Source organism: Diadema antillarum, unplaced genomic scaffold, assembly GCF_040938485.1.
Source record: "Diadema antillarum isolate AM-2024a unplaced genomic scaffold, OU_Dant_1.0 seq00002015_RagTag, whole genome shotgun sequence".
NCBI classification, from domain to species: Eukaryota; Metazoa; Echinodermata; class Echinoidea; order Diadematoida; family Diadematidae; genus Diadema; species Diadema antillarum.
The window spans coordinates 104,933-129,146 of NW_027272670.1; the positions used below are offsets into that span (position 1 = coordinate 104,933).

General features: G+C 42.1%; 1 protein-coding gene across 1 annotated transcript; it reads right to left on the bottom strand.

Moving 5' to 3' along the window:
• Nucleotides 1-413: 413 nt before the first annotated feature.
• LOC139713611 (uncharacterized) lies at nt 414-17,993 on the bottom strand. Its single transcript, XM_071625319.1, has 18 exons — nt 17,954-17,993; nt 16,955-17,101; nt 16,262-16,486; nt 15,653-15,776; nt 14,665-14,801; nt 13,783-13,952; nt 12,694-12,922; nt 12,136-12,295; nt 10,791-11,364; nt 9,854-9,963; nt 8,756-9,245; nt 7,994-8,213; nt 7,441-7,610; nt 5,938-6,012; nt 4,883-5,035; nt 2,759-2,892; nt 2,120-2,204; nt 414-743 (listed from the first exon to the last, which is right to left on the bottom strand). Exons 1-18 carry the CDS (start codon nt 17,991-17,993, stop codon nt 579-581), a joined length of 3,408 nt encoding a protein of 1,135 aa, XP_071481420.1. The 3' UTR covers nt 414-578.
• Between the last annotated feature and the right edge of the window lie 6,221 nt (nt 17,994-24,214).

Here is a 24,214-nt window from a genome sequence, read left to right on the forward strand (position 1 = left end):
CTGGTATCAAACACAACTATTCTGTCTATGTGATCAAAGTTAAATGGCTTAGTCCCCTTACAGGGTAGACAACATATTTGCGAGGGACCATGGGAAGGCATCGGAGAATGGGGTGAGGGGTCAATCAAAGTTGTCACATTGTTGTGTAATGTGTTTTCCGTCATCCTGTTATACAACTATCGACAACTAATCAGGCCAGTAAGAAATGCAACCCTGGGCATACTAGTGTTCAGGGAACATTCTACAAAGGCCAATGCCTCTGATGCATTTTGACATGCTGCTGTCGGCAGAGAGCATCTGGCCAACCCGGTTTTCAGCTAATGAGCTGTGATTGGTCAATAACTGGTCCCTAGCTCACCAGGCACCTTGTCGTTACCCAACGCTGTGCGAGCAATGCAGCGACTATTGTTACAGAAAAATACATTGTACTGCGTGTACACCCATAAACATACACGCGCATGAACATACTCTGTGCTGGGTAACAACTGCTCTGAGGATAAACGACGTGGCACCTTTCATTGTGGCTGGCCAGACTCCCTCTACCTACGCCACTGGCTGCCAGTAGCTGCTAGCGCCCTCTACAGCTGAGCCTTGTACTTGGCGATCTGCAGCTCATGCTTCATCCTGTCGGCCTCCAGCTGCCGGAAGTACTCCGCATCCTCGTCTCGGTAGAGCTGGTCCTGGTACTCCCTGATCTCCCTCTCCATCTTCTCCCTCAGGTTCCTCTTGATGCGGTGCAAGGCCTGGGTGGAGGATGTAGGGCAGGATGTAGAGCAAAAAGGAAAATACAAAACAAATTGGAGACATCCTTGAGATGATAGGTTTGTATTTCACCTGAGCACCTGTGTCTGTGTGGTTCAAAAACACCTTCACAACAGCTAACTTGTGGGTGATACTTTATCTTATCAAAATACAAACAGACAGAAAAAAAATTCTTGTTTCTAAGTTATTGGAGAGATTGGATTACCTCCTTTCTTTTTCCCAGTGATAGGATGGTTTCATAACCCCATGAAGCTTAATTTATTGCTTACACCAGCGGACTTTCAAAGGGCCCCTGTTGATCCTGCCCTATGGTGAATATTTCTAGGTATTTAAGTAACAACTTGTGTTATCAAAATGAGTTCAATTTTAATGTAAATTATTTCATGACCAGGGATAGAATGCAGACAGACAGTAGCATAGGAAACCTGAAATTCTGTCCCTGGAAGTTAGTGTAGAGGAAGAAAACTCTTTAGAGGGATAGTATAGTATTGGAGGAGATGAGGATGGGGTTTTTAATTTTTTCGAGACACAAAGAAACCACTTAAGAAATAGTACAGAGCATACCATTCTAAGAGGAATTCAAAGTTTATTTGATGAAAATCGGTGTTGGAATGGCTGAGATATCTAAAGATAAAGTAAAACAAAGCAATCATAATAAAAATTGGGTCCCACCTTTTATTAGGATCACTTTGTTTTGGATATCTCAGCCATTTCAAAACCAATTTTCATCAAATAAATGGTAAATTCCTCTGGGAATTGCATGTTCTTTCATATTTCATTGGAGGTTTCTCGTTATCTCTCTCTCTCTCTCAAAAAAGAAAATGTTAGAAACTTTAAATTAGGTCTTAACCCGAACTATATGATCCCTTTAAAAAGGGGATGGCTAGTAACTGATCAGTGGGAATCAGTGGGAATGCTGGAGGTTGACTGTTCCAATCCTTGTGGGATTCATTTAAGAGTACATTGTATATCTATTGTTGTGTGAAAATTATTTGCTTCAGAATGGTCTCATATTCAAGTAATGTGCAGTTTAATGCTTCCAGGTTAGCGTGCCTGGTCAGTGACGGGGCATTAATCTGCACATTACTTGAATATGAGACCGTTCTGAAGCAAAGAATTTCCACACAATAGTAGATATATAATGTACTTTTAAATAAATCCCACAAGTATTGGAACAGTCATCCCCAAGCATTCCCACTGATTGCCACTGATCGGTTACTAGCCATCCCCTTTAACCCTTTCTGTGCCAGGGACTTTGGACAGTTTGTACAATGCCGAAGAGTTCTTTGTGCCAACTGGCGCGTACAGCACAAACACACAAAGGGTTAATGTTATGGTAATGTCACGGGAGACTCACATTTGACTGCTCTCTATCTCTGGTGTTCAATTCCTGTCGCTCCTTGGCAATGGTCTCTGCTAGCATTTTGAACTGGTCTCGATAGCTGGTGGAACAGGTGGTTAAGGTCTCTTCCAAATCAGCAGTTTCTTTCTCCTGCTTTATAGTGGAAAAGAACACACAGGAGGTCCTTGTTTTCATGCCATCAATATTTACATTGTTGTTTCCATGATTGGAAGAGCCAGAAGAAAGAGAGAAAAAAAATGCACAAACACAAATGAACCACCACTGCAGCTACCCCCCCCCCCCTTCCCAGGCATATAGTTGTAGTCAGTTTTATCAGTATATTATTACCATTCATAGTTGTCGTAGTACACTATTTTGATGCCATATTGAGGTGGCCGTTCAAAGAATTTAAAACAACGGTCTTTTCGGAGAAAAACATTGTTAGAATATCAACATACTTATGTATCCAAGTTTGGCATAAGCCAACAAAGAAATGACAAATAATACATTCAGCATTGTGTTTTCTCAGGCTTGAACATTAGCACCTTGCAAACTACTAATGTTAGATGTGAAATTGTGACGACCTGCAAGTCCTTTGAATCAAAGGTGAGGCCTGATGGGACACAGCATTATCAAAATGCTCCGAAAGGATACTAGTTCTCAAGTGACTCGACTTCGTCCCTTTGGCGCTTAGAATTCTCCTCTCTCTTCTCGGCGGCATACTTGCGGAGCTCACGAATCCTCGCCTTCTGTATCTCCATACCCTCCTCAAACAGGTGTTTGAATATCTGAAATTCCAGACATAAGATATTACAAAGAAATGCCATGTAAATGTACCAGATGACACCAGGTGAAAATACAATCAACCTCATCTAAAGTCAGATCCACAGGATCTGACTTCCCACAGGGAAAAAAAAATACCCTTTGACTTGCGTGATTTGGACTTACGCTAGAGAAATCACATGTCAGGGATGATATTGAGGTTTTTTGAAAAAAATCGCAAATCAAAATTTTCAGGTGATTTTGATACATGAAAATAGCAAAATGAGTACAGACTTGAGGAAAAAAAAATCTGAAATTAGATTTAAATGTACAGAATATCATGCCTGACATGTTTACATCGATCCAGGGTAGATTTTTGCTTTCACTTTCATAGCCAATATTTTTTTTTTTACTTGTGCGAGGTCAATATAGGCCAGGTTGACTGTATTGGGACTGATGATAAAAAAGTCAACTATAAATGTATAAATGCACGTGAGCATCTCTTTCATGGGAATTTACTTGGCAATGAGTGGAAATATGAAGAGTTGGCTGGCTGTTGACAGGAATAATATGTTTGATGCAATAAGGTTGCGAGTCATGGACGCTCAGCAAAAATCTGGAGAAGAAAATAGCCACTTTCAAGATGAGATGTTTCCGTCGATTACTTGGAATACATTGGCATGATCGCCGCACCAATGCATCAGTGCTGAAAGAGATCAGGAGGAAAGTTTGGGATTATGAACCACTGCTGGACATAATGAAGAAAAGGAAAATGCAGTGGTTCGGACATGTCACCCGACGGCCAGAGGTACACTAGCGCATATGGTAATGCATGGTCGGGTGGATGGGCAGCGAGCTCAAGGAAGACCAAGGAGGAATTGGGTGGGCGATGTGAGGAGATGGGCGGAGAAGCCGGTGGAAATCTGTGTGAGAATGGCGGAGGATAAGGAAACCTGGAGAAGGACATCTCAGTGCCCCAACAGCAGAAATGCTACAGGTGTGACCTGACCTGACCTGCAATAAGGTTTCAGTATTGGACAAGTGAGTCGAGTCTCTGCTGGATTGGGCAAGGGGTGGCAATCATCCGGTTTTCACTTTAAGTTTTCATGGACTTTGAACCGATTCCAAAGCCTTTAAATAACACCACAAAAATGACACATACATTAATGCCAAGAAAAAATTGCTAGTCAGGCAAACTTTCTTTGAATTGCCTCTTCTGTTCAAGTGCCTCTAATTTTCACACTTGTACTTCGGAAAGCGTAGAATGAAAGTGAAACAATCGCAAGTATGCGTCTGGAGTATCGAGTCTATCATGGCCCCTCGTTGAAATCTCTCGTTGAATTCGATGTGAAAGTGCAGATGGCTTCAGCTTTGAGAAATTAAGGAAAAACTTCTATTTCCTGTTGCTTTCTTTACATATCAATGGTGTCATCTGACTGCACTGGGGTGGAATGGTGCATGATGACCTCAAATCAAATATATTTGACTTGTCTAAATAGCATATTATGAAGACTTCCTGTTTTCTTACCCCCCCCCCCTCACTTCTTGCAACATAAATGTATACAGCATGCATAGAACACTTGTAAAAAACAGCTGAGCAATGCCAACCTTGTAAACAGCATTGCAGTACTAGTATTCTGAGGATTTGAAAGGAGTATTTTAAGTGGAAAACAGTAGTTTTCATGAAACATGCACTGTTTGAATGAAAACAGTACAAAACACTGCAATAAATAAATGAACAAACAAACAAACAAACAAACAGCTGGCATCTCTGCTACTGCATTCCAATACATGCATGGTGTGAAACCCAAGCATGTAGTACATTGTAATTACCAACTTCTGCTTTACTACACTGTTTGCATTGTTGAAACAATATGTTTTTACGCACAAGTTGCAATGGGCTGGGCAAGGCAGATAAAACTTGTGCAGCCGAGTATGAATAAAATTGAGCTATAATGCCAGTACACTGATCTTTTGTGATTTAAGTAGTGATGTGTCCATTGTACAATAATGTACCTGTTCTTCTCTGGTCCTTCGTTTCATGGCCCTAGACCTGGCCCTCAGGCGGAACTCATCGTAGTACCGCCTAGCTCTGGCATTGACCTGTTTCTGCTCAGCAGCCTTGCTCCTCAATACCTTCTCCTGGTTGCGCCGTTCTTTGATCTCTCTCTGTGTCGAGATTGAGAGGAGATTGAAAACTGTGTTATTCTCACTCAGAGCTCGGGCCTTGATTGTTTCACTTGTATACTACCAGGTATACAATGATAGGTGTAATTAGATTAATTTTGTACAACAGTGAATCACATAATCAAACTTGCATGAATCTGAGAGAAAATTCTAAAGGCTGCTTGGCTGGTCTTTTATGATTTTAGAAGTGATGTTATGTCTTCTAGATTCACATTATCTGTGCTGTGGCTACCTGTTCAGAATTATTGTTGGTTGTGTGTGTGTATGTGTTTGTCTGTAATATTTCAATTGAATACTGACCGCATTTTTAGAATATAAAATTTTGCAAAAATAATGCTCTTTGGTTAGAATGAAACGAAGCTGTGACCATTCCAAAAATTTTTTCTAGTTCACCGTTCATTTGTCCATTAAAATGACAATGCCTATGTATGTCACTGGGTTGTCAAAATGGTACAGCAATACTGATACTGATTTTCAAGATGTTTCCCCAACATATCATCACATATTGTCCCGAATGGGTCTTTCTGCAATGCATTGAGTAATGGTTACCACCATAAAGGTTGAAACTGTTGTGCAACTTATTAATTTTTTTATTGTTTCTTGTGCCAGGTCAATTTCAGTAAACTCACTTGCTTATGATATCACAGACTAGAGTACAAAGCAAATTCTTGAAATCTCCAAAAAAATATACATATATTTGTGTGTTGTCATTTTTGCACAAATCAAGTGGTATATTATAAACCATAACTCCACGAAATATTCCAAATTTACAGTGTGTTGAGGTTGAACACACCACTACTTTGCTTCTGAATGTAGGGATAATATCTACTAAGAGACAGGATGATGACCTATATCCTGCATCCATACCACACTTTGTCACTCACCATCCTCTCGTTGTGGGCCAGCTCTTTTTTCATGATGGACACCAGAATCTCTTGCTTCTTCTCCGCCTCCTCGATCTCCATAATTTCAAAGAAAAAAGTCAAAACTGTACATCTAATTTCTCAGGTTTTCTAATGTGTGGTTCATTCTATTACAGTGGACTCCCATTATAACTAATTCCTTGGGACTGGCAATTTTCTTTCGTTATATCGGAATTTTGTTATAACTGAAGAAATAAATGATAAAAAACAGAGAGATGATTATGTTGAAGCCTGAATCTTTATTTCGTTGAATTTTGTTATAACCATGTTGGTTCAAAATAACAGGAGTGCATGGTATTAAAGTGGTCCACAGACTAAGGGTAAAGCATCTAATGTCCATGCTTCAGACCAGTATGGTTCAATGTCATACACTTCCTCGTTCTTGATAGGGAATCCCCAATACATACAGATCCTTCAGAGACAAGGTTTACTTGCTAGCAAGCCACAAAAACTTGCATGTTAATAGGTGATCTACTTTGACCAACATTCAACTAACTATACATCATGACAGATTTCTAAATGAAAATGGCAGCAATCATCATGCCATCCCAAAGCACCCTCTTGAGTCCAGAGTCTGTGTACTTTTAAATATGTGTCACTACACCAGCAATAAGGGAGTTCATGGTTAGTGCATGTTTCATTTGACCCCTACACCAGAGACTTTCAAATTACATGGACATGTGTTGTGATCGAGAATTCCTTTGTTGAAACATGGCACCTTTGTATAAAATCAATGTTGATAAAGTGCACGAAGAGATTTTGTTAAACAGTGTTGATGAATGACTTACACCTGTACATTCTAATTTAGTCTGAAACACATATTACCATAATTCAGTATACAAATAATGAATGTTTATGAGTGCAATGGACAGAATATTTCATGAGGTGAAAGATGAAATGATCCATTCAACAAGGCGCAGCCGAGTTGAATGGAACAAACATTTCATCTTTCACCAAATGAAATATTCTGTCCATTACATGAATGAAAACATTTTTTATTTGTTTTATATAACGCCTGTAAAGAGATCCTTGTCCTTTCATGTTTTATTAATTTAGAAACAATAGAGAATCTGAGATCGCGAGAATGCTCAGCTCACTGAGCTCTTTATGCTAGGTAGCGCGCTGTCGCACAATAGACATACACTGCAAAACGCAAGCGTATACGCGTAGTTCCCGGGCTCTCAGTGAGCGTGCAATGGAGCAAATCGTATGGATCCAAAATTGCACGGTAAAAATGGAACCACAATTGCACGGATAATGACATCATAGTGAAATGGGCCGAATAATCAACGTCAAACAACCAATCAAATGACAAGGATCTCTTCAGGTGTTATATAAATTCTCATAGTTGCCCAAGGATTCTTTTTCTTTTAAAGTCAGTGGCAAATACACAGACATTCTTATATGACCTCTTTTTTTTGCACATGCACAAATCACAACCGCGAACTCCTTTATTCATCTCACCTTGCTCTGAGACTTGGGTTTGCGCTGCTGGTGTGACAGCGCCATCTTGGTCAGGTGCTCCATGTGTTTCATCTGCTGGGACCACATCCGCTGCGCGGAATGCGGTGACACGTGCAGGAAGGGGAACTCGTGCATCAAGGTCGGCAGGAGGTCGTCATCTCCGACCCTCACTGAAAAGGGGAGGACAAGAGATATGGGGCCCGTTTCAGATAAATACAGTTGGAATCCTTCATGGATCAGGCTAAAAACAGAAACCACCAATTAGGTGTAGACTGTTGCAGATGTCGCACCGCTTATTCTTCAATATATCTGACACAGAAATTTATGCCTGATGTTGCAGGAGATGCATCATATCAACAAAAGAATCTCTCAGAAAAGCTACTAATAGGTATGTCCTAACGAAGAACACTACATGTACTCACTCCAATATAGTTTCAAGGAAGATTTAAGGTATGAAAAGTACTACAGGTAAGAAGCATTTTGGTGGGAGAAGCGATGAAAACATTGAGGGATAACAGTGATGATTGAGACTACATCACTGGCTCCAACTCACAGGGTCGTTCCCCAGCTGATGAGGTGCTTGGGGTGGGTTCTGATGATGCAGAGCGGCCCCGTCTCAAGGCAGGTGGGGACGAGGATCGCTTTGTAGTTGTCCGCACTGAGCGTCTGCTGCCCCCGGTGGTTGCAGACTGAGCAGTGGGCACACTGTACTTCTTGGCTGGCTTGTACTTGGTTGTTTCGGGCTGGCTATGGATGGCTTTGTATTGAGAATCCTGTGAACAGAAAAAAAATATCACAGGGCATGGCATACATTTGTATTTTCAATTGAAGAAAAAATCTGTACAACACACAAAAGTGTAACTGAAAAATGTACTTATGAAATTAGGTGAAAGATACACAATGTATGAGAAAAAAATACTTCTTTAAACCGGCATGTACTAAAACAGAATATTCATGGTACAGAAATGTCTTTTTTTTTCATGGGTAAAAAGCTCTATTGTGACAGTACAAGTTTGTAGTGTGCAATGTACACAGTGAAGTTATACTGATAAACTCTAAACAAGAAAGAAGTTTTGAACTTCTGTGTGTTACCACTCAAAATCGCAGCATTCTTTTGCTAACAACTGTGGTAAATTGCAAAAGTCACTTCTTTGCTTTGAGCATTATTCTTGGGAGCACAAGCACATAAACACAAAACAAGCCAAGCAGACAGAGGTTTATTGCTACAAAACAGACTTCAGTCATATATTCTTAAATGGAGGTAATGAGTAATAGGTTCACGTCATGAATCATTCAAACAGTCACTTTGACTCACCATTTGCTTGGCGACCCTCTTGCGTCTCCTGACCTGAGCGCTGACTCCCCTCTTGACCTCTCGGAGATCAGTGGCGTAAGAGTGATGCAGGGCCGTCTTCAGTCGGTCCTGCTCCCGAGTCTCCTGGGCCAGCCGACGTCTGACTTTTCCCATCATCCCTCTAGCATCCTGATTGATGGCATCCTCGAAGTGCACTGCCTTGAGAGGGGCCCTCATCTTTGGGGATGCGGACCTTGGTAGGAGGACACCCCTCTTGGAGGGCACTCTTGCACCCCTCCTCTTCCCCTGGGCCACTGGCTTCTTTCTCGGTCTCAGATGGTAGCCACTACTCTCACTCCTCTCCCCAAAGTTTACGCTGCTGTGTTCTTCTCCTTCTTCCTCATCATCATCACCTAGAGATCGTTCATTCTCCCTGGCAAGAGGATCACCATGGCTACTGTACGGTACCTCCCAGTCCGCATCGTCTTCATCCCCACTGCTTCTGCTGGGCCTGTGATGAAAATTTTTCATTGTATCTTTTGAAATAACAGTCATGAAGACTCAAAACAAACAAACAAACAAAAAATCCAATGAACACATCCCTGCTACTGCTTTCACAAATGAAAGACATTAGGACAAATTGTCCATGCCACTTACTGGAAGATGGACGCCCAGTGTGTTCCAAATCGTGAGCATCCAGAGCATTCCGCTCAATTTTTAAGAATAGAAACCAAATACACAATCTTTTTTCAGGACCCACTAAAATTGTGTGCCACAAACTACGCACAATAAAAACAAGATCATTGGAAGGGCTCTTGAAAATCCAATATGTATAGCTACAAGTAAGCACATGTCACATTATCTTCTTTTTTTCTCCAGATTCTAATATTCTCCATGTACATTTTGCCATCACAAAAACTCAAAGGAAGGTGATTTGATGCTTATACATGGGTGCTATCATTTCTCTAATTTTCTTCTTTTCATTGACTGTTTTTTAAAATTTGGTTGTATTTGGGAAATAACTTTGTGAGAATAGTTACTGTACAGCTTAGACTAACATTCATTCTGACAAATATTTGATTGACACACAAGAATTGATAGTCGTACATTTCTCCTTACCTGAATCTTCTGGATGGTTGTCCTTGCCCTCTGCTGCTGCCCGGAGAGCCTGTCACCTCGTCTTCGAAGGCCACCCGCCGTTTCCTAGCGACCTTTCGTTGCATGAAACTCTGTGCAACGGAAAGCATAAATCAAAAATTTTAGAGATAGAGGGAGAGACGAATATATCACGTGGATAATGGCTAGAGGCTCTTTGACAGCCCTTGCCAGTCTTTGCAGTGGTCTCATCACACAAGTTCTATTACATCCTTCATAATTGAAATTTTGATTGCTGATCAATCGACACAGCATCACATGGTCAAAGGGAACATTGCTTTGGTGTTGATGACATTGAAGACAAAGTGCTGGCAGAGAAAAAAATGTGCACAAGATAATGTAATATTTATGGTGATGATGTAATATTTATGGTTATAATGTACTATACCATGAATATTACGTCATAGATATGTGATCCATCAATAGTATGTGAAATTGCTATCGGTATCAGCCTCATAGACCACTGTGCAGTGGTGGATCCAGAGGGGGGCGCACTGGGCGCGTTCCCCCTCTTTATTTTTAGTTAAAACAAAAGAAATAAAAAGAAAAAATGGGGGGTGCGTGCGCTCCCCCCTTTAATTTTGCAAAGGCGCCTCCCCTTTACAGAATTCGTGGATCTGCCCCTGACTGTGTATAATCTGATCTTGTCCATCACAGCACACTTATCATCCGCGCTACAATATATAAACAATTTGACTAGTTTCTTAAAGATTCGCAGCAGGAATTTAATACAAATAATTGTATCAGGCACTGTTTTGAGCTACAAATGACAGAAATTTGTACTATTTTCTTTACAGCTGCACCCCTCAGAATAGAAGTGCCATCTTTGCTTCCTTGGAATCCATAATCTCAACTACATCCTCTATCTTAATGGTACAATCATTTGATTGTTCTCTCTCACCCTGTCGTATGTATCCTCCAAGTCAGCCATAAGAGATGATCCACGTCCAGCCACCTCTGACCTCCTGACCTCTCTTGACCCCAACAATTCATCAACTCCCGATTCTGAACGAATGGTTGACGAGTCTAAAGAAAAATCGTAGCTGCGACGCCCTGTTGCTCTGGCACGTGGCGGCAAACTTGCAGGGTATGTCTCCTGCTCTGAGTCTGCAGCAGCTGCTGCTGTTGGTCTACCTCTACTGTAGCCGCTGGTTGCTGGGGCAAAGTTGCCCTGTCGCTGCTGTGGTCTGTGGTGAGTGCTCTGCCCTGACGTTGCTGCCACATTTCTCAGCCTGTGGCCATCTATCTCAGCAGAAGTGCTGCCTGGCCTTGGTGACGGCCGCTGACGGGGCAACATAGCTGGATAGCCGCTGGAATATATTGTTGCTGCAGCATATTGCCTTTCTTTTCCAAGACCAGAATGTCCAACGTCTTGTGCTTTTACAGATTCATAATCATTAGCACTCAGTTTGGTGGGTGGTGTAAATCTAGGTGATCTTCTTTGTGACAATTTTTGACCTTCGTTTATGTGCGACCTATAAATAACAATAAGAAAATAGTATATCAAGTCATCTTCCCAAGTCTCACTTAACTTGTGACCTTTTCCTGGTTTTTGCATGTGTCCTGTACTTTGATGATTTGACATCCACTCTTTATATTGATACAACTTTAGCATCTACTACTGTAAAAGTGGAAATATTTGCAGACTCCAGTGAAGCAGTGAGGTTGAACACAAATATTCAACTCGCACCACAGATGTTCCACAGAGGTTCGTTTTTTTCTCAGAATGATCAGTAAGTTTAGTTGTGCATAGAAATATCTGAAATGCCTGCTTGAAAAATACAGATACAGACAAGACCAGACTCGGTATCAGTTATAGATTCATACATTGTTCTAATATATAAAACAATGGATATGAGGCGAATACATAAACACACTGCAATTAGGACATAGAAATATGACAATGCCATAGGAAATAAAGTTGGATTATATCAATCTTTAACCTACACTAAACTAACCTCTATCTGAAGAGGTCAAATGAAGGAACTGCTTCAAACAAGAACAATTCTTTTTTAATGTCTTTGGAATTCCTGCATGAAAATGATGGGAAGTCATACCATTTGTTGTTGTTTTTGTTGATATCAGGATAGTTTTAAGCCTAAGACCTACAGACACATCAAACAACTAGCAGTGACAGTGCAATACTGTTATATTATGTCAGTCATCGAGAACCAAAAGCGTCTTGCATGATACGTCATTAGATGAGTCTTGATGTTAAGATGGGACATCAAGAGATGACTTCTTACTTCCTTCGTGATGAGTCTGGTTGCGGGGTGGCTGCTGAGCCTTGCTCTGATGACCTCACACCCATCCCAGCATCGGGCTGAGGCGTGGTCCGACGCGACCTATGAGGTCTTCCATCTGATGCTGCTGCCTTGGTAACCCCAGAGGGAGATGGTACAGTCTCTAAAGATAGAATTAAGAGTGATAAGTTAATAACATGCTCATCAGGAATTTAACAACATCACTTTGCCTAAATTTCTTATTGCCCTACTATTACTGATATTTCACCACTATTTGCCTAATCTTGTTGATAAAGATTAAAGAGCAAGAAACATATGAAATATCTTGTGTTTAAGTTAAAATCAAGGAAAACTTCAAGGAATTTATGTAACTTTGAATTCAACATGATTAATGAACATAGCCATGCTCATACTTCACTAAGTCTTGTGCAAACATCATAGCCCTTGAACAACAGCCTCCCAAGAACTGACTGAAATTAAACTTCTTCTTTTTTTTTTTTTTGTACACGGATACATGTCAATTGTGGCATACACAGAGCATCCAAAAACTGTTCATCTCACCCAAGTCATCACCAACAGAATCCATGTCTCTAGTCGTAGTCAAAGATGACTGGCTGAGTAGACTCTCCAACAGTCTGTTGTATGGTGACAGCCTCTCCGCCATGAATGCCTTGCTGCCAGGCCTCTGCCCAATATTTGAGCCAGTGGCTGGTTTGGAGAGTATTGAGGGTGAGGATGCAGTGCTGGGGGCCTTGGGCCAGGAGACTGTGGAAAACGAACTGCTGACAGTCTGGAAAAGGTCAAAGGTCAAAAGTCACACCCCAAACTGTCAGATATGCATCATTTTCTTGAATTTGTTGAAGATTATACATAAATGATAGTTGCTTTTATACACCATTCATTGGTTCAAATGTTGATGATTTACAAATTCCCAGCATCCAATAATTACACACTAGATCAAACAATGAGCTAAACTTTCTTTACATGACATCACTTTTCAGAGATCAAGCTGTTCAGACTTCACACGGCAATCCAGAATTTTGAATATCAAACTTGAATAAAAGGACCCCTCCAGAATACAAATGGCCAATCATGATTTGAAAAAAAAAGGCATCAGGGAGAAAACGTGAATCTAGTGTTTTTCAGACCTACAAAACTACATGTACCTTTGTTAGCACAAAACTTGTTTTGACATACCGGTAAACACGTTTATAAACAAGTTGTGTTGTCAGTTTGAAACCTTTCAATGGTAGTGACCTAGGACTGTGGATATTCAGGTAGAAAAGTCATGGGGGCTGGGGGCTGGGCAAAGAGCTTTTCCCCAGTAAGTACTAGAGTGTGGAGTATGCATACGCCCTGTACTATTGTTTTGTGAGCACTGGAAGATGATGAGGCAGTAGGTTCACCCCTCTTGCTAACACGCTAGCAAATGAGCAACCGAGAAGCAGCCAAATCTAGAAGTGCATACTCGCGTAAAAGTTCAAAAGTTTGCGTAATACGCGCTGTAAAAATTTTACTTCAGTACGCAAAGTCCGCCATTACTAAGTGGGTAATGGCAGCCCCATTGAAATCTCAGACACCATTGTATGGTTCGGCCTCTAGTGGTGGAGAGAAGAAAAATCTCTTTGGGGCTGGGGGACTATGACTTACAGCAGGTGGCAGTCTCTGGCCATCTGTCATGGTGGTTTCCATCAGCTGAGACAAGCGGCCTTCGGAAATATCAAAGCTCTGGTGTCCTGTCACGGTGTGTTCAGACTTATCAAAGGTATTGTTCAGTAGGGCTCCCCCCGCAGAGTCTCTAGCATCCTTATGTTTGCGTTCTGTAGATTTGAAACAGAAACATGTCATTCAGAATTCATTTGTGCATGCAGCATGTATAGGTTTGTCTGCTGTAGGTGACAAATGAAATAGATAAAAGTGCACAAATTTTTTGATTGAATGCATCTTTAGACTACAGAGATGGCAAGCAATTCTGTACTACTGGAGTCTAGTGCATGAAGAAATGTGAAACTATGGATTTGAGAACTATTCTCAGAGGAAGTTTTTCTGTGTTCAGTACTGATAACAAACAGACAGAGTTTGCTGTAGGTATGGCCTGTGGTGTGCTATACTGTAAAACCAGAAATTTTCATGAATTTTGCGAGGAGCCAAGATTCGCGAAATTAAAAAGCACTGCACATGAAAGTTCTTGCCTATGGTATTGAACATTGAATGCGAGTGGGAATTCATGAAAATTTCACACTGCGAAAAAGGCCATCGGCTCCAATTCGCAAAAAAATTCAAGCTGCATATATTTTTGGTACCGTAACACCAGAAACATAAAACCTCCACAGATTAGAACTGACAGCCTTTTAGCAGCATAAAACATTGGCGAATCACCACTCGTATTCAATGCATTGTGTAGACAAATACTTTTACATGCACTTTACCTTTGTAAATCTTGGCTCCTCGCAAAATTTGTGAAAGTTTCATGGATGCAAACATTTGCAAACAACTACAACAACAACAACAACAACAAAATATTTAGCTTACTTGTGTGGCGGGATCTGTGGCTTGCCGATTCCTCGCCAAGTTTGATGAGCTCAGCGGTGGAGTCGCTGGCCTCAGACAGGACGTCTGCCTCCCTGTGGACAGATATACTGCTGGGAAGGGAGAGGCTGTCCAGAGACCTACCAGTAAATGGACAAAGGACATCATGAAGAGTGAAAGACTTCAAGACTTCAATGTCTGTATTGGCACAGTCGGCACTGTAACATTGGGTACAATTTGTCGGATGAATTCAATGCTGATCGGTTGTATTTTGAAAAGTTTGTGGAATATGTAAAGGGATAATTATCACACCAGAAATGCCCATTCTTCCTGCACAATCTACAATCTGTGTTGCATTTAGTTTATTCAAATTTAATCTTTCATTCTGATTAAAGTATTTTTCATTGAGGAAAGTAATTCTTTTTTTCCTGTTTCAATCAAAAATAAAATCTGATACATGAATAACGCAGAATTCATCAAAATGTGTGTTGGTTTTGTTTTTCTTCTTCGTGCCAGAAACAAGTGGTACATGAATCAGGATGTCTGTTGCAATTCCTTAAAATATCTTTGCAATTACATCAATAGGATATTTTGGGGATGAAGGTGATGTGTTAAATTTTAGATCAAATTCTTGAGGGAGAAAGATTTGCGGTGACACCGCAAATCTTTCTCCCTCATTTACTTCACCATGCAAACCTTCAAACAACACAAATTCCTTCTTTTTTTTTTATTAGCCTAGAGGGGTAAAAGTATCCCTTCTGGATCTGTACCATTACCACCTGCACCATACTGCAGATTTGTAAGCCCGTGAAGTAAAGTAAAGTAGACTAAAGTAAAGTAAAGTAAAGTAAAGTAAAGTAAAGTAAAGCCAAGCCAAGTAAAGTAAAATACTATTCTTGAGAGGGATAAATGTGCACATGGGGGGGGGGGGGTAAGGGTTCTCCATGAGGCACATCCAAGTGTCAAGTAGCATTCACGATTGTTAGCATACCTAGTTCTGGTCATGTGGTCTGTTTGTTGCGAAAGACCATTGATGGTGGCTCTGCTGACATTGCCCTCAGCAGAAATTTGGGACAGCAATCTACTGGCCTGCTCTTCACGCAGTGGTCTGAAATCTGATGGTATGATATGAGATGATGATTGCATTATAAAAAGGACAAACAAACATACGATCAAATAGATTTCCAAGGGTTCTGCTGGTCACAACCGATCGTGCAATTATACAAACAAGAAAACAAAACGAAGAGTAATGAGTGATGGACGTGAATATTTAGAGTTAAATTCTAAGATGCAGTTCTAAATACATGAAAAACTAACTGTGTGACATTTTTTTGGTTTTTTTTTTAATGCCACAAATAATTGAAGCAGTATAGTCAAATACTACAAACTATGCGTTAAGTACCACACCACACTAGGAGTGTCATATTTACAATTGTACATGTATGCAAGTGTGTGAGTTTGTGTGTATTCAATTTGAGTATCCCATCAAGAGCACCATCTTTTCTCAAATCAAAAGCACATATCCATGTGTGAAGCTCTCTTGACAGACCTTGCCTTTTCCAAATTGGGCGCTAGCTTACAGTATGTCCAAAACCCTCACCGTCTGTTTCTGTTGAAGTTTCGCTGTTGATCTGCTCCATCACATACTCCACTAGACCCTCAAGTATCTCCAAGAGATAACGGATGGTGATGGCGTCACCGGTGACAACCGCTTGGCCCGTGATGTGGGAGAGGTCGCAGTGTAAGACGTCAGAGGCGAGGCTGTCCACCATGCATTGCACATTGTGGATGTCATCCTCCCTAGATACAGGGTTGCTGACCACACCTAGCAACAACATCCAGATGGAAGAAAATATTCGTAAAATCTTTATAAGACCCTTGAATATGCCACACTTGAAGAAAGCAAGAATATGACTTTGTATCTTCTATGAGAATACTTTAAGCCAGAATCCACAACTGAAAGATGTATTTGAACAGAATCTTTATGCTGATGATAGTCATAATCCTTTACACTATGGAAAATTATAAACATTAATTAAAATATCTGCTCCAATACAGATTATTTGTACCTTATGGTATATGAAGTGTGCAGGTTAACAAATACACAACTTGTTTGTAGCCGCATATGAATATAATATTCTTGGCAGCTTGAGATAGTGAAATCATACAAAAGCTTGATCTTGGTATTTTTCCCTACAAACACAATTTATAAAACACACTGCTCGCATGCGATTCTCAGCTTTGTGTGACTATTTCACAAAAGGCAAGGATGTGTAAAATGTTGATACCGCACCTTTCAGTCTTTCTCCAAGGATGCCCTCATAGAGAGAGATGAAAGTGGAGGCTGAGCATTCTCTCAGCTCTCTGACAGTAGGGAGGTTAAACTTTCGAAAGAGGTCATTGGCCACATCAATGTATTCTGGAAAACAAAAATCTAGTGCTGTAACATTGCAAAATGGAGTTAAAAGTCAAGGTAATCTCTTCCAGGGGAATTCCAGACAGGTTAAAAGTCGGTCTGATGAGAAAGAGTAAAATCTTACAAGCACATCTGAAATGATTTGATTACAATCAGACAAAAATTAAGGAAGTTTTGAAATTGTGAAGTTTTGCTGATTTTCACTTCTTCTTGAACAGTCTCTATAATTACATGAGCAAGAGAACACTACTTTCTATCAGGCAAATGGTAATTCACATCATTTGCCAAACAATGAGTTTCAAATGCCCAGGGCAAACAAGCACGTGGCTTTTGTCCTGTCCTGCTCTTCATTGTTAGCACTGCTCTTCAAGAGGGCCCTGGCATTTATATCACTACCTAGTTGCATAGTTTTGTGCCATTTTCTACTCAAAAATGAAGAGGGATATTCTGGGCCATAACACACCTTTGCTAAGGTTGACAGCACCGAACAGGAGAACACACATGGTATGTAGCACATGATCCTACAATTAAGGATATAGAGCCTAAGCCATGATACTGCAGTGCTCTTAGAAGTGCGCCAACCAGTAAGTGAAGATAACAAACTTGATATGTACATCAATATGTGTTTTTTTTTTCCTGCATCAAATTTGAACAGAGGAAAAAAAGTACATTTTATGTATAGAGTTTTCTTTGAATTAAAAAATCATGATTTCCATACAGAATGATGGTCAAATAATCTGTTAGTATGCCTTCAATGTCTTTGAATTTTTAAATATATTTGTACACTTCAATAAACTACCAAAAAATCAGAAAAAAACCACTCCGACCAAAAAGTATAATTTTAGTCGGTTAAGTGATGAAATTGACAGTACTTACCATCACGATCTGAACTCTGTGTAGCTGGTATTCCTGACATGGTCGCTCAGTCTCGGAACCTAAGACTGAATGGTGAACCAAAGCCATCCATTATAACAGGTAGAATACATTACCATCCATAGTTTCTTTGGAACATGCAGATACAAGCTGGATACAATTGTTCCTACCAAATAATGTACTTTTAATACAAGTATGTCTCACAGCAAGGTGCAGACAGTTTATAGCCTACCAGATTAATTAAAAAATCATGCTGTAAATCCATGTCAAATTAAGTATTAGTACACTCCATTTGTTTGGTAAATATACTGACAGTGTAGCATTGTAAAAGAAGGTCTTGACTTTACACTTCTATAATGTAAGTTATTCAATAGTTCCAAAAAGTTTTCTGATGCCTCTGTCACGAAGCGTTGGTGGAGGCATTAATGTATGTTTACAGGTTTTACGTCCATCTGACGACAGATCTACCGAACCTTCATTTTTCATGTGATAAATGTTGTGATGAATCTAATTTGTCCCTAATGCCCTCCCTTAAGACATGTGAAATGTGGAAAGCCCTGAATTCTGAAAATTTAAACTCAGTAATTAATTGTATGTCAAAGTTTATTTGAAGTGAATTTCTGAAGATCTCATCAACTGAAAGAGAAAGATCGTTCTGTATCTTGACAACTTGTCATCATTAGACAATAGGGATACAGTTAACCCCGGGGTGCTCCCTGGCCCTTGTACAGCCTACAGTTGTAAATTTTTAAACTGTACTTCATGTTCAGGGTGGTTGCAGTTCATGAGTTAGGATACAGTGTATATTCCACAGTCTATACACTCCAGTTATAGAGACTAGACCAAAAAAAAAAAAAAAAAAAAAAAAAAAATCATTGACATTGCATTTGTTATAATAGTCTAGATCTAGACACTATCTATTCTAAACCTATAGATACTACATATAACCCCAAACCATTATCTGCACTTTCATAGCATACTTAAAGCCAAAACATATAGTTCTGGTACGCCTGCAAAAGTTGTCAAATTTCACTCCCAAATGTGCACGTATGCCTAAGAAATGTGTGGAATAATGCTGTAATAACAAGATATTCGATGGGTAACGACGAAAATGCGAAATAATAACCATAAAGGTTCGCCGGATCCCGGACGGAGTCGAAGTCTCAGAACTTACCCGATCGGGGTCAGGCTAAACTCGGACTCGGGGACAACTCGGCCTTCGCTTTGACGGCCGGCGGGATGATTTGTCCCTCTGAATTGTATTCTCAGTCCGGGAAACCCGCTCATGAGGACCGCTCCCGCGTACGAGGACTGCCCCGCCTCATGAGGACCGCCCCCACGCCTCATGAGCCCCGGGGGGGAACACCTCATGAGGCCCCCTATTCACTTCTATTCATCTCACATCTGACGTATAAATTGTCGCAACTTTGCACGGTGATTTTTTGTTACACACACATGTCCACTATCCATGATGAAAAGAAGAAAAGATCCTATCTGTTTTTTTTTCAAAAATCGAGTTTTAATCAACCGATGCAGAGCGCCCATCAAAACACGGGCGCCAGCGTGTTCGCACAATGCAAGACTAGTTGGATCAGGCCGCTAGGTGCGGCAGATAGGATAGGATAGGATTTTTTCTTCTTTTCATCATGGATAGTGGACATGTGTGTGTAACAAAAAATCACCGTGCAAAGTTGCGACAATTTATACGTCAGATGTGAGATGAATAAGAAGTGAATAGGGGGCCTCATGATGAGGCATTCCCCCCGGGCCTCATGAGGCGTGGGTGCGGTCCTCATGAGCGGGTTTCCCGGACTGATTCCTACAGTGTTGCTATGGGAGCGGCCTGTAGCGCTTCGAGTTCTGGCTAGTAACAGTTATGGTCCGAATTGATACTTGATACCCAAAGACGCTTAACTGAAAAGACAGGAAAGTGCGCGCTAATCCTGTACAAAACAAATGGACAGCGCGCGGTAGTCATGCATATTACGCACATCACCTGACTCCTGAGACGCGCTGTCATTGAAGTAGTTGTTTGTTGTTTATCAAGCGTCTTTGATTGTCTTTTCAGTAAATTTATAGTGATCACGAACTGCGTGTAAATTGTCTGAAATAGGGCCGACTTTTCCCTGAGACCGAGTTAGTTTGGATCCTTCTGGAATAAAAGTCGGTACCCGGTATACCGACTCTTATTTTTGATCTCGCGCCAGTGTATTGTTATGTAGACATGTACATGTATACTACTGGTGATTAAAGCGCAACAGCGCCAATTATAGAATGGGTAGCGAGAATCCTGCGATCTGATTGGTCGAGAGCTATGTGTTGATTTTTACTGGCCGCACACTACGTACGCTGAGTCACATGTTATCGCGCACTTGTAGCAAGAGTACGCGTACTTGTAACAAAGGTTTGCGCACTAAGCAAGCGTTCGCGCACTCAGGTTGGCCATGCATCCAGTAAATACTGATGCATGGCTGGCCGTGCGTTCAGTAAAAACTGATGCATGCTCGTTTACGGCAAGCCAAAAGGAAATGCATCCAGTAATTTTGTCATCGGGTAACACGATAGAAAAATGGGTTTTTGACAAGAAAATTACCCATTCTATAAATCAGATGACGCACATGTCTTTTCGTGCGTCAGTCGGAATATAGTGTGCATGCGGTAACTATGGAATTTAGCCTAAACCCACTCGGCTTCGCCTCGTGGGTTAAGCATTCCATAGCGTATCCGGGCAATTACCCCCAGAGGGCAATTACCCCCCGGCTAAATACTGGTTAGTGGTAAGGTAAGAGTTAAGATTAGGGTTAGGGTTAGGTTTAGGGTTAGGAGTTTGGGTTAGGCATAGGATTAGGTTCAGGATTAGGATTAGGATTACGGCCAGGGGAACGGTCCGGGGTAATTGCCCAGGGGGTAATTGCCCTAGAACCATTCCATAGTTATCTTATGCACACAATTCCGACTGACGCACTCAGACCTGTGCGTCATTTGTATACTAGTGTTCATTGCAATACAGATCTGTGACTGGCACTACGATTGATAATCTCGAATAAAACCACTGTTTACATGATCGAAGATCATCCGGTTTTCTCTTCATAATTGCGTGGTGGCAGCGCTGGATCACTACCTGGTACCCACAGCCTAAGTGAAATCTTGCCCGCCTCTGAGAGGAGTTTTGCTGGAAATAAACAGCCAGGTCCACTGTAAACGTAAGTTTTTACAAGGACTTATAGTTATCACGTACCTTTGAAGTTGGCCAGTAGTGTACAGTCCCACACATCTAAAATGGCGTGTGCTATGCCCAAGGTGCCCAAACAATGGTGCCTGGGCAAGATAGAGACTATCACCTCATTCGAAAGTTGGAGACAGAATCTCCTGTACACTCTAAACCTAGATCCCCAGTTTGCACCGTTTCTCGGTGAGTCAGTGACATGGTCAAAAAAGACAAAGGCAAATCCAAATAGAGGTTTCCTTGATGACAATAGCTCTGTCCCCTCAGAATCTCGCAAGACGGCTCAACAAAAGGCTGTCATGCTTGATCTCATGCTTGGCCAGATTGCAAATTTCTGTCCTGTGATTGCCAGGAACTGCATAGTGCGCAATTCTACCTCACTCAATGACATTTGGTCAACAATTCGCCTTCACTATGGCTTTCAGTCAACAGGAGCTCATTTCATTGATTTTTCTGACATCAAGTTAGAAACCGATGAAAGACCTGAAGACCTGTATCAAAGGATACTTGCCTTCGTAGAGGATAACCTTCTGACCTCAGGTGGGGGAATCACTCACCACGGTGAGCCCATCAAGGAAGATGAGGAGCTTACGCCAACTATCGAAAACTTCAGAGTGCTGCATTGGCTCCAGTTGTTACATCCTGGTCTCCCACAAATAGTCAAGCAAAGATATGGTACAGATCTTCGGTCACGTACCCTTGCTTCTCTCAAGCCTGAGATTTCTCAAGCCCTTACCAGTCTCCTCGAGTCAGTTGAGTGTTCTAGAGCCATGCGTGCTGCTGCCTTTCCCCCGCGCAGTCGTAGTCAGTCTACTCCTAGGCGTCCCCAACCGCAACATCAAAGTCGATCCCGCGCCAAGCCTGCTAAGTCCTGCCCCCTCTGCCTTCAGGCTGGTCGCCCTAGCAGTCACTTTCTCAGTGTGTGTCCCTATCTCCCTGCCTCTGATAGGCAGTACATGGCTAAAGCCCGCCAAGTCGCAAAGATTTTTGACAATGATGAGATACTTGCTGATAGCATTGACCCCCAGGATTTTCAGGTTGATCCAGGTACCCACTCTGGTGTAGATGGTGAGGAACCCTCCACTACACTCCGGGTGCAAGTGCGTCAGTCCCCTTACTTTGATGCCTTTTACAAGCATCATGCTGTCCGTATCACTGTTGATAGTGGTGCTACAGGAAACATGCTGCATATGCCCTCGGTTGTACTGTGACTCCCACATCCCAGTCAGCTCGCCAAGCTGATGGCTCGTCCCCCTTGGAGGTTGTTGGTGAAACTCGTCTCGCCTTTTCTCGTGATCGACATGTCTTCCATTTTGAGGGCTTAGTTGTGGAGAATCTCGATGTTGAGGTCCTCGCTGGGACTCCATTTATGGAGCGCAATGATGTAGCTCTTCGACCCGCTAAGCGCCAGATTACACTGGATGATGGCACAGTGTATGTGTATGGTTCCACTGGAAAGTCCAAAGTTGGTCATGCTGTGCGACATGCACACGTTCTCCGACGTGCACACGTTCTCCGTGTTCCTGCAACAACCACAACTCTCTGGCCAGGGGAGTTCCTTGAGCTTGAGTTGCCTTCCCAGTTTGAGTCTGATGAGATCCTTGCTGTTGAGCCGCGCACAGACTCCCCTCCTACCTCCCCCTGGCAGGATTGCTTCCCGGTTCCCCAAGTGGTCCCCAGCATAGCCGGTAGGATCCACATTCCCAATCTGTCTGATGCTCCCTGCGTTATTCGCCGCCATTCCCATTTGTGCCAGGTCAACCCCATGGGCATGGAAGATACAGGGCAGTTGCAATCACCTATGTCTGATCAACAGGCAAAATCTGCCCAGCCTCCTGGGAATCAATCCACAAGCCCATCTTTTGAGTCAGTGGCTGTTGATCCAGATGGGGTTCTCCCCTCTCAGACAAGGCGTGCCTTCCAGGCACTCCACTCCAGATATGATGGAGTGTTCACTTCGTCATTCAAGGGCTATAATGGTGCGTCCGGACCATTCCAGGCTGTTGTGAACATGGGCCCAGTGCAACCACCTCAGCGTAAGGGCAGACTCCCGTTGTATTCCCGTGACAAGCTTGTTGAGTTGCAGGAAAAGTTTGATGACCTCGAGAAACTTGGCATTTTTGCACGGCCTGAGGATATTGGCGTCACTGTCGAGTACGTCAACCCGTCTTTCCTGGTCAAGAAACCCAGTGGAGGTCACCGGTTGGTCACAGCTTTCGCTGATGTGGGTCGCTATTCCAAGCCCCAGCCTTCAGTCTTACCAGATGTTGATTCCACATTACGTAAGATTGGTCAGTGGAAATATCTTGTGGCATCCGACCTTGCCAGTGCTTTCTATCAAATACCTCTCTCCCAGGAGTCAATGAAATACTGTGGTATGGCTACACCCTTCCGAGGTATTCGTGTCTATACCCGTCGTGCAATGGGAATGCCAGGTTCTGAGACTGCCTTGGAGGAATTGATGTGTCGAGTACTTGGGGACTTGTTGGTTGAAGGTATCGTTGTCAAGTTGGCAGATGACTTGTACTGTGGTGCTGACACACCGCAAGCCCTGTTAACAGAATTGGTCTCGGGTGCTACAGGCCCTTGCTGCCAATGGCCTCCACCTATCCCCGACCAAGACTACAGTATGTCCCAAGACTACCACTACCACTACCACAAATCACAAGACTGTATCCACTGGACAGATGAGTTGCATGATGCCTTCACCAAGGCTCAGACTGCCATTCAGTCCTCACGAACCATCACACTCCCACGCCCCTCTGACCAGTTGTGGATTGTCACAGATGGGTCTGTCAAAAAACATGGCCTTGGTGCAACAATGTACGTGACACGAGATCAGAAGCCTCTTGTTGCTGGCTTCTTTAGTGCTAAGCTGCATGGTCGCCAGGTTACCTGGCTCCCCTGTGAGGTTGAGGCGCTGTCTATTGCCACCGCCACCAAACATTTCAGCCTGATTTCAGCCCGTATATCATTCAATCACATCACCCTGTGTGTATCCTCTCTGACAGCAAACCATGTGTTCAAGCATATGAAAA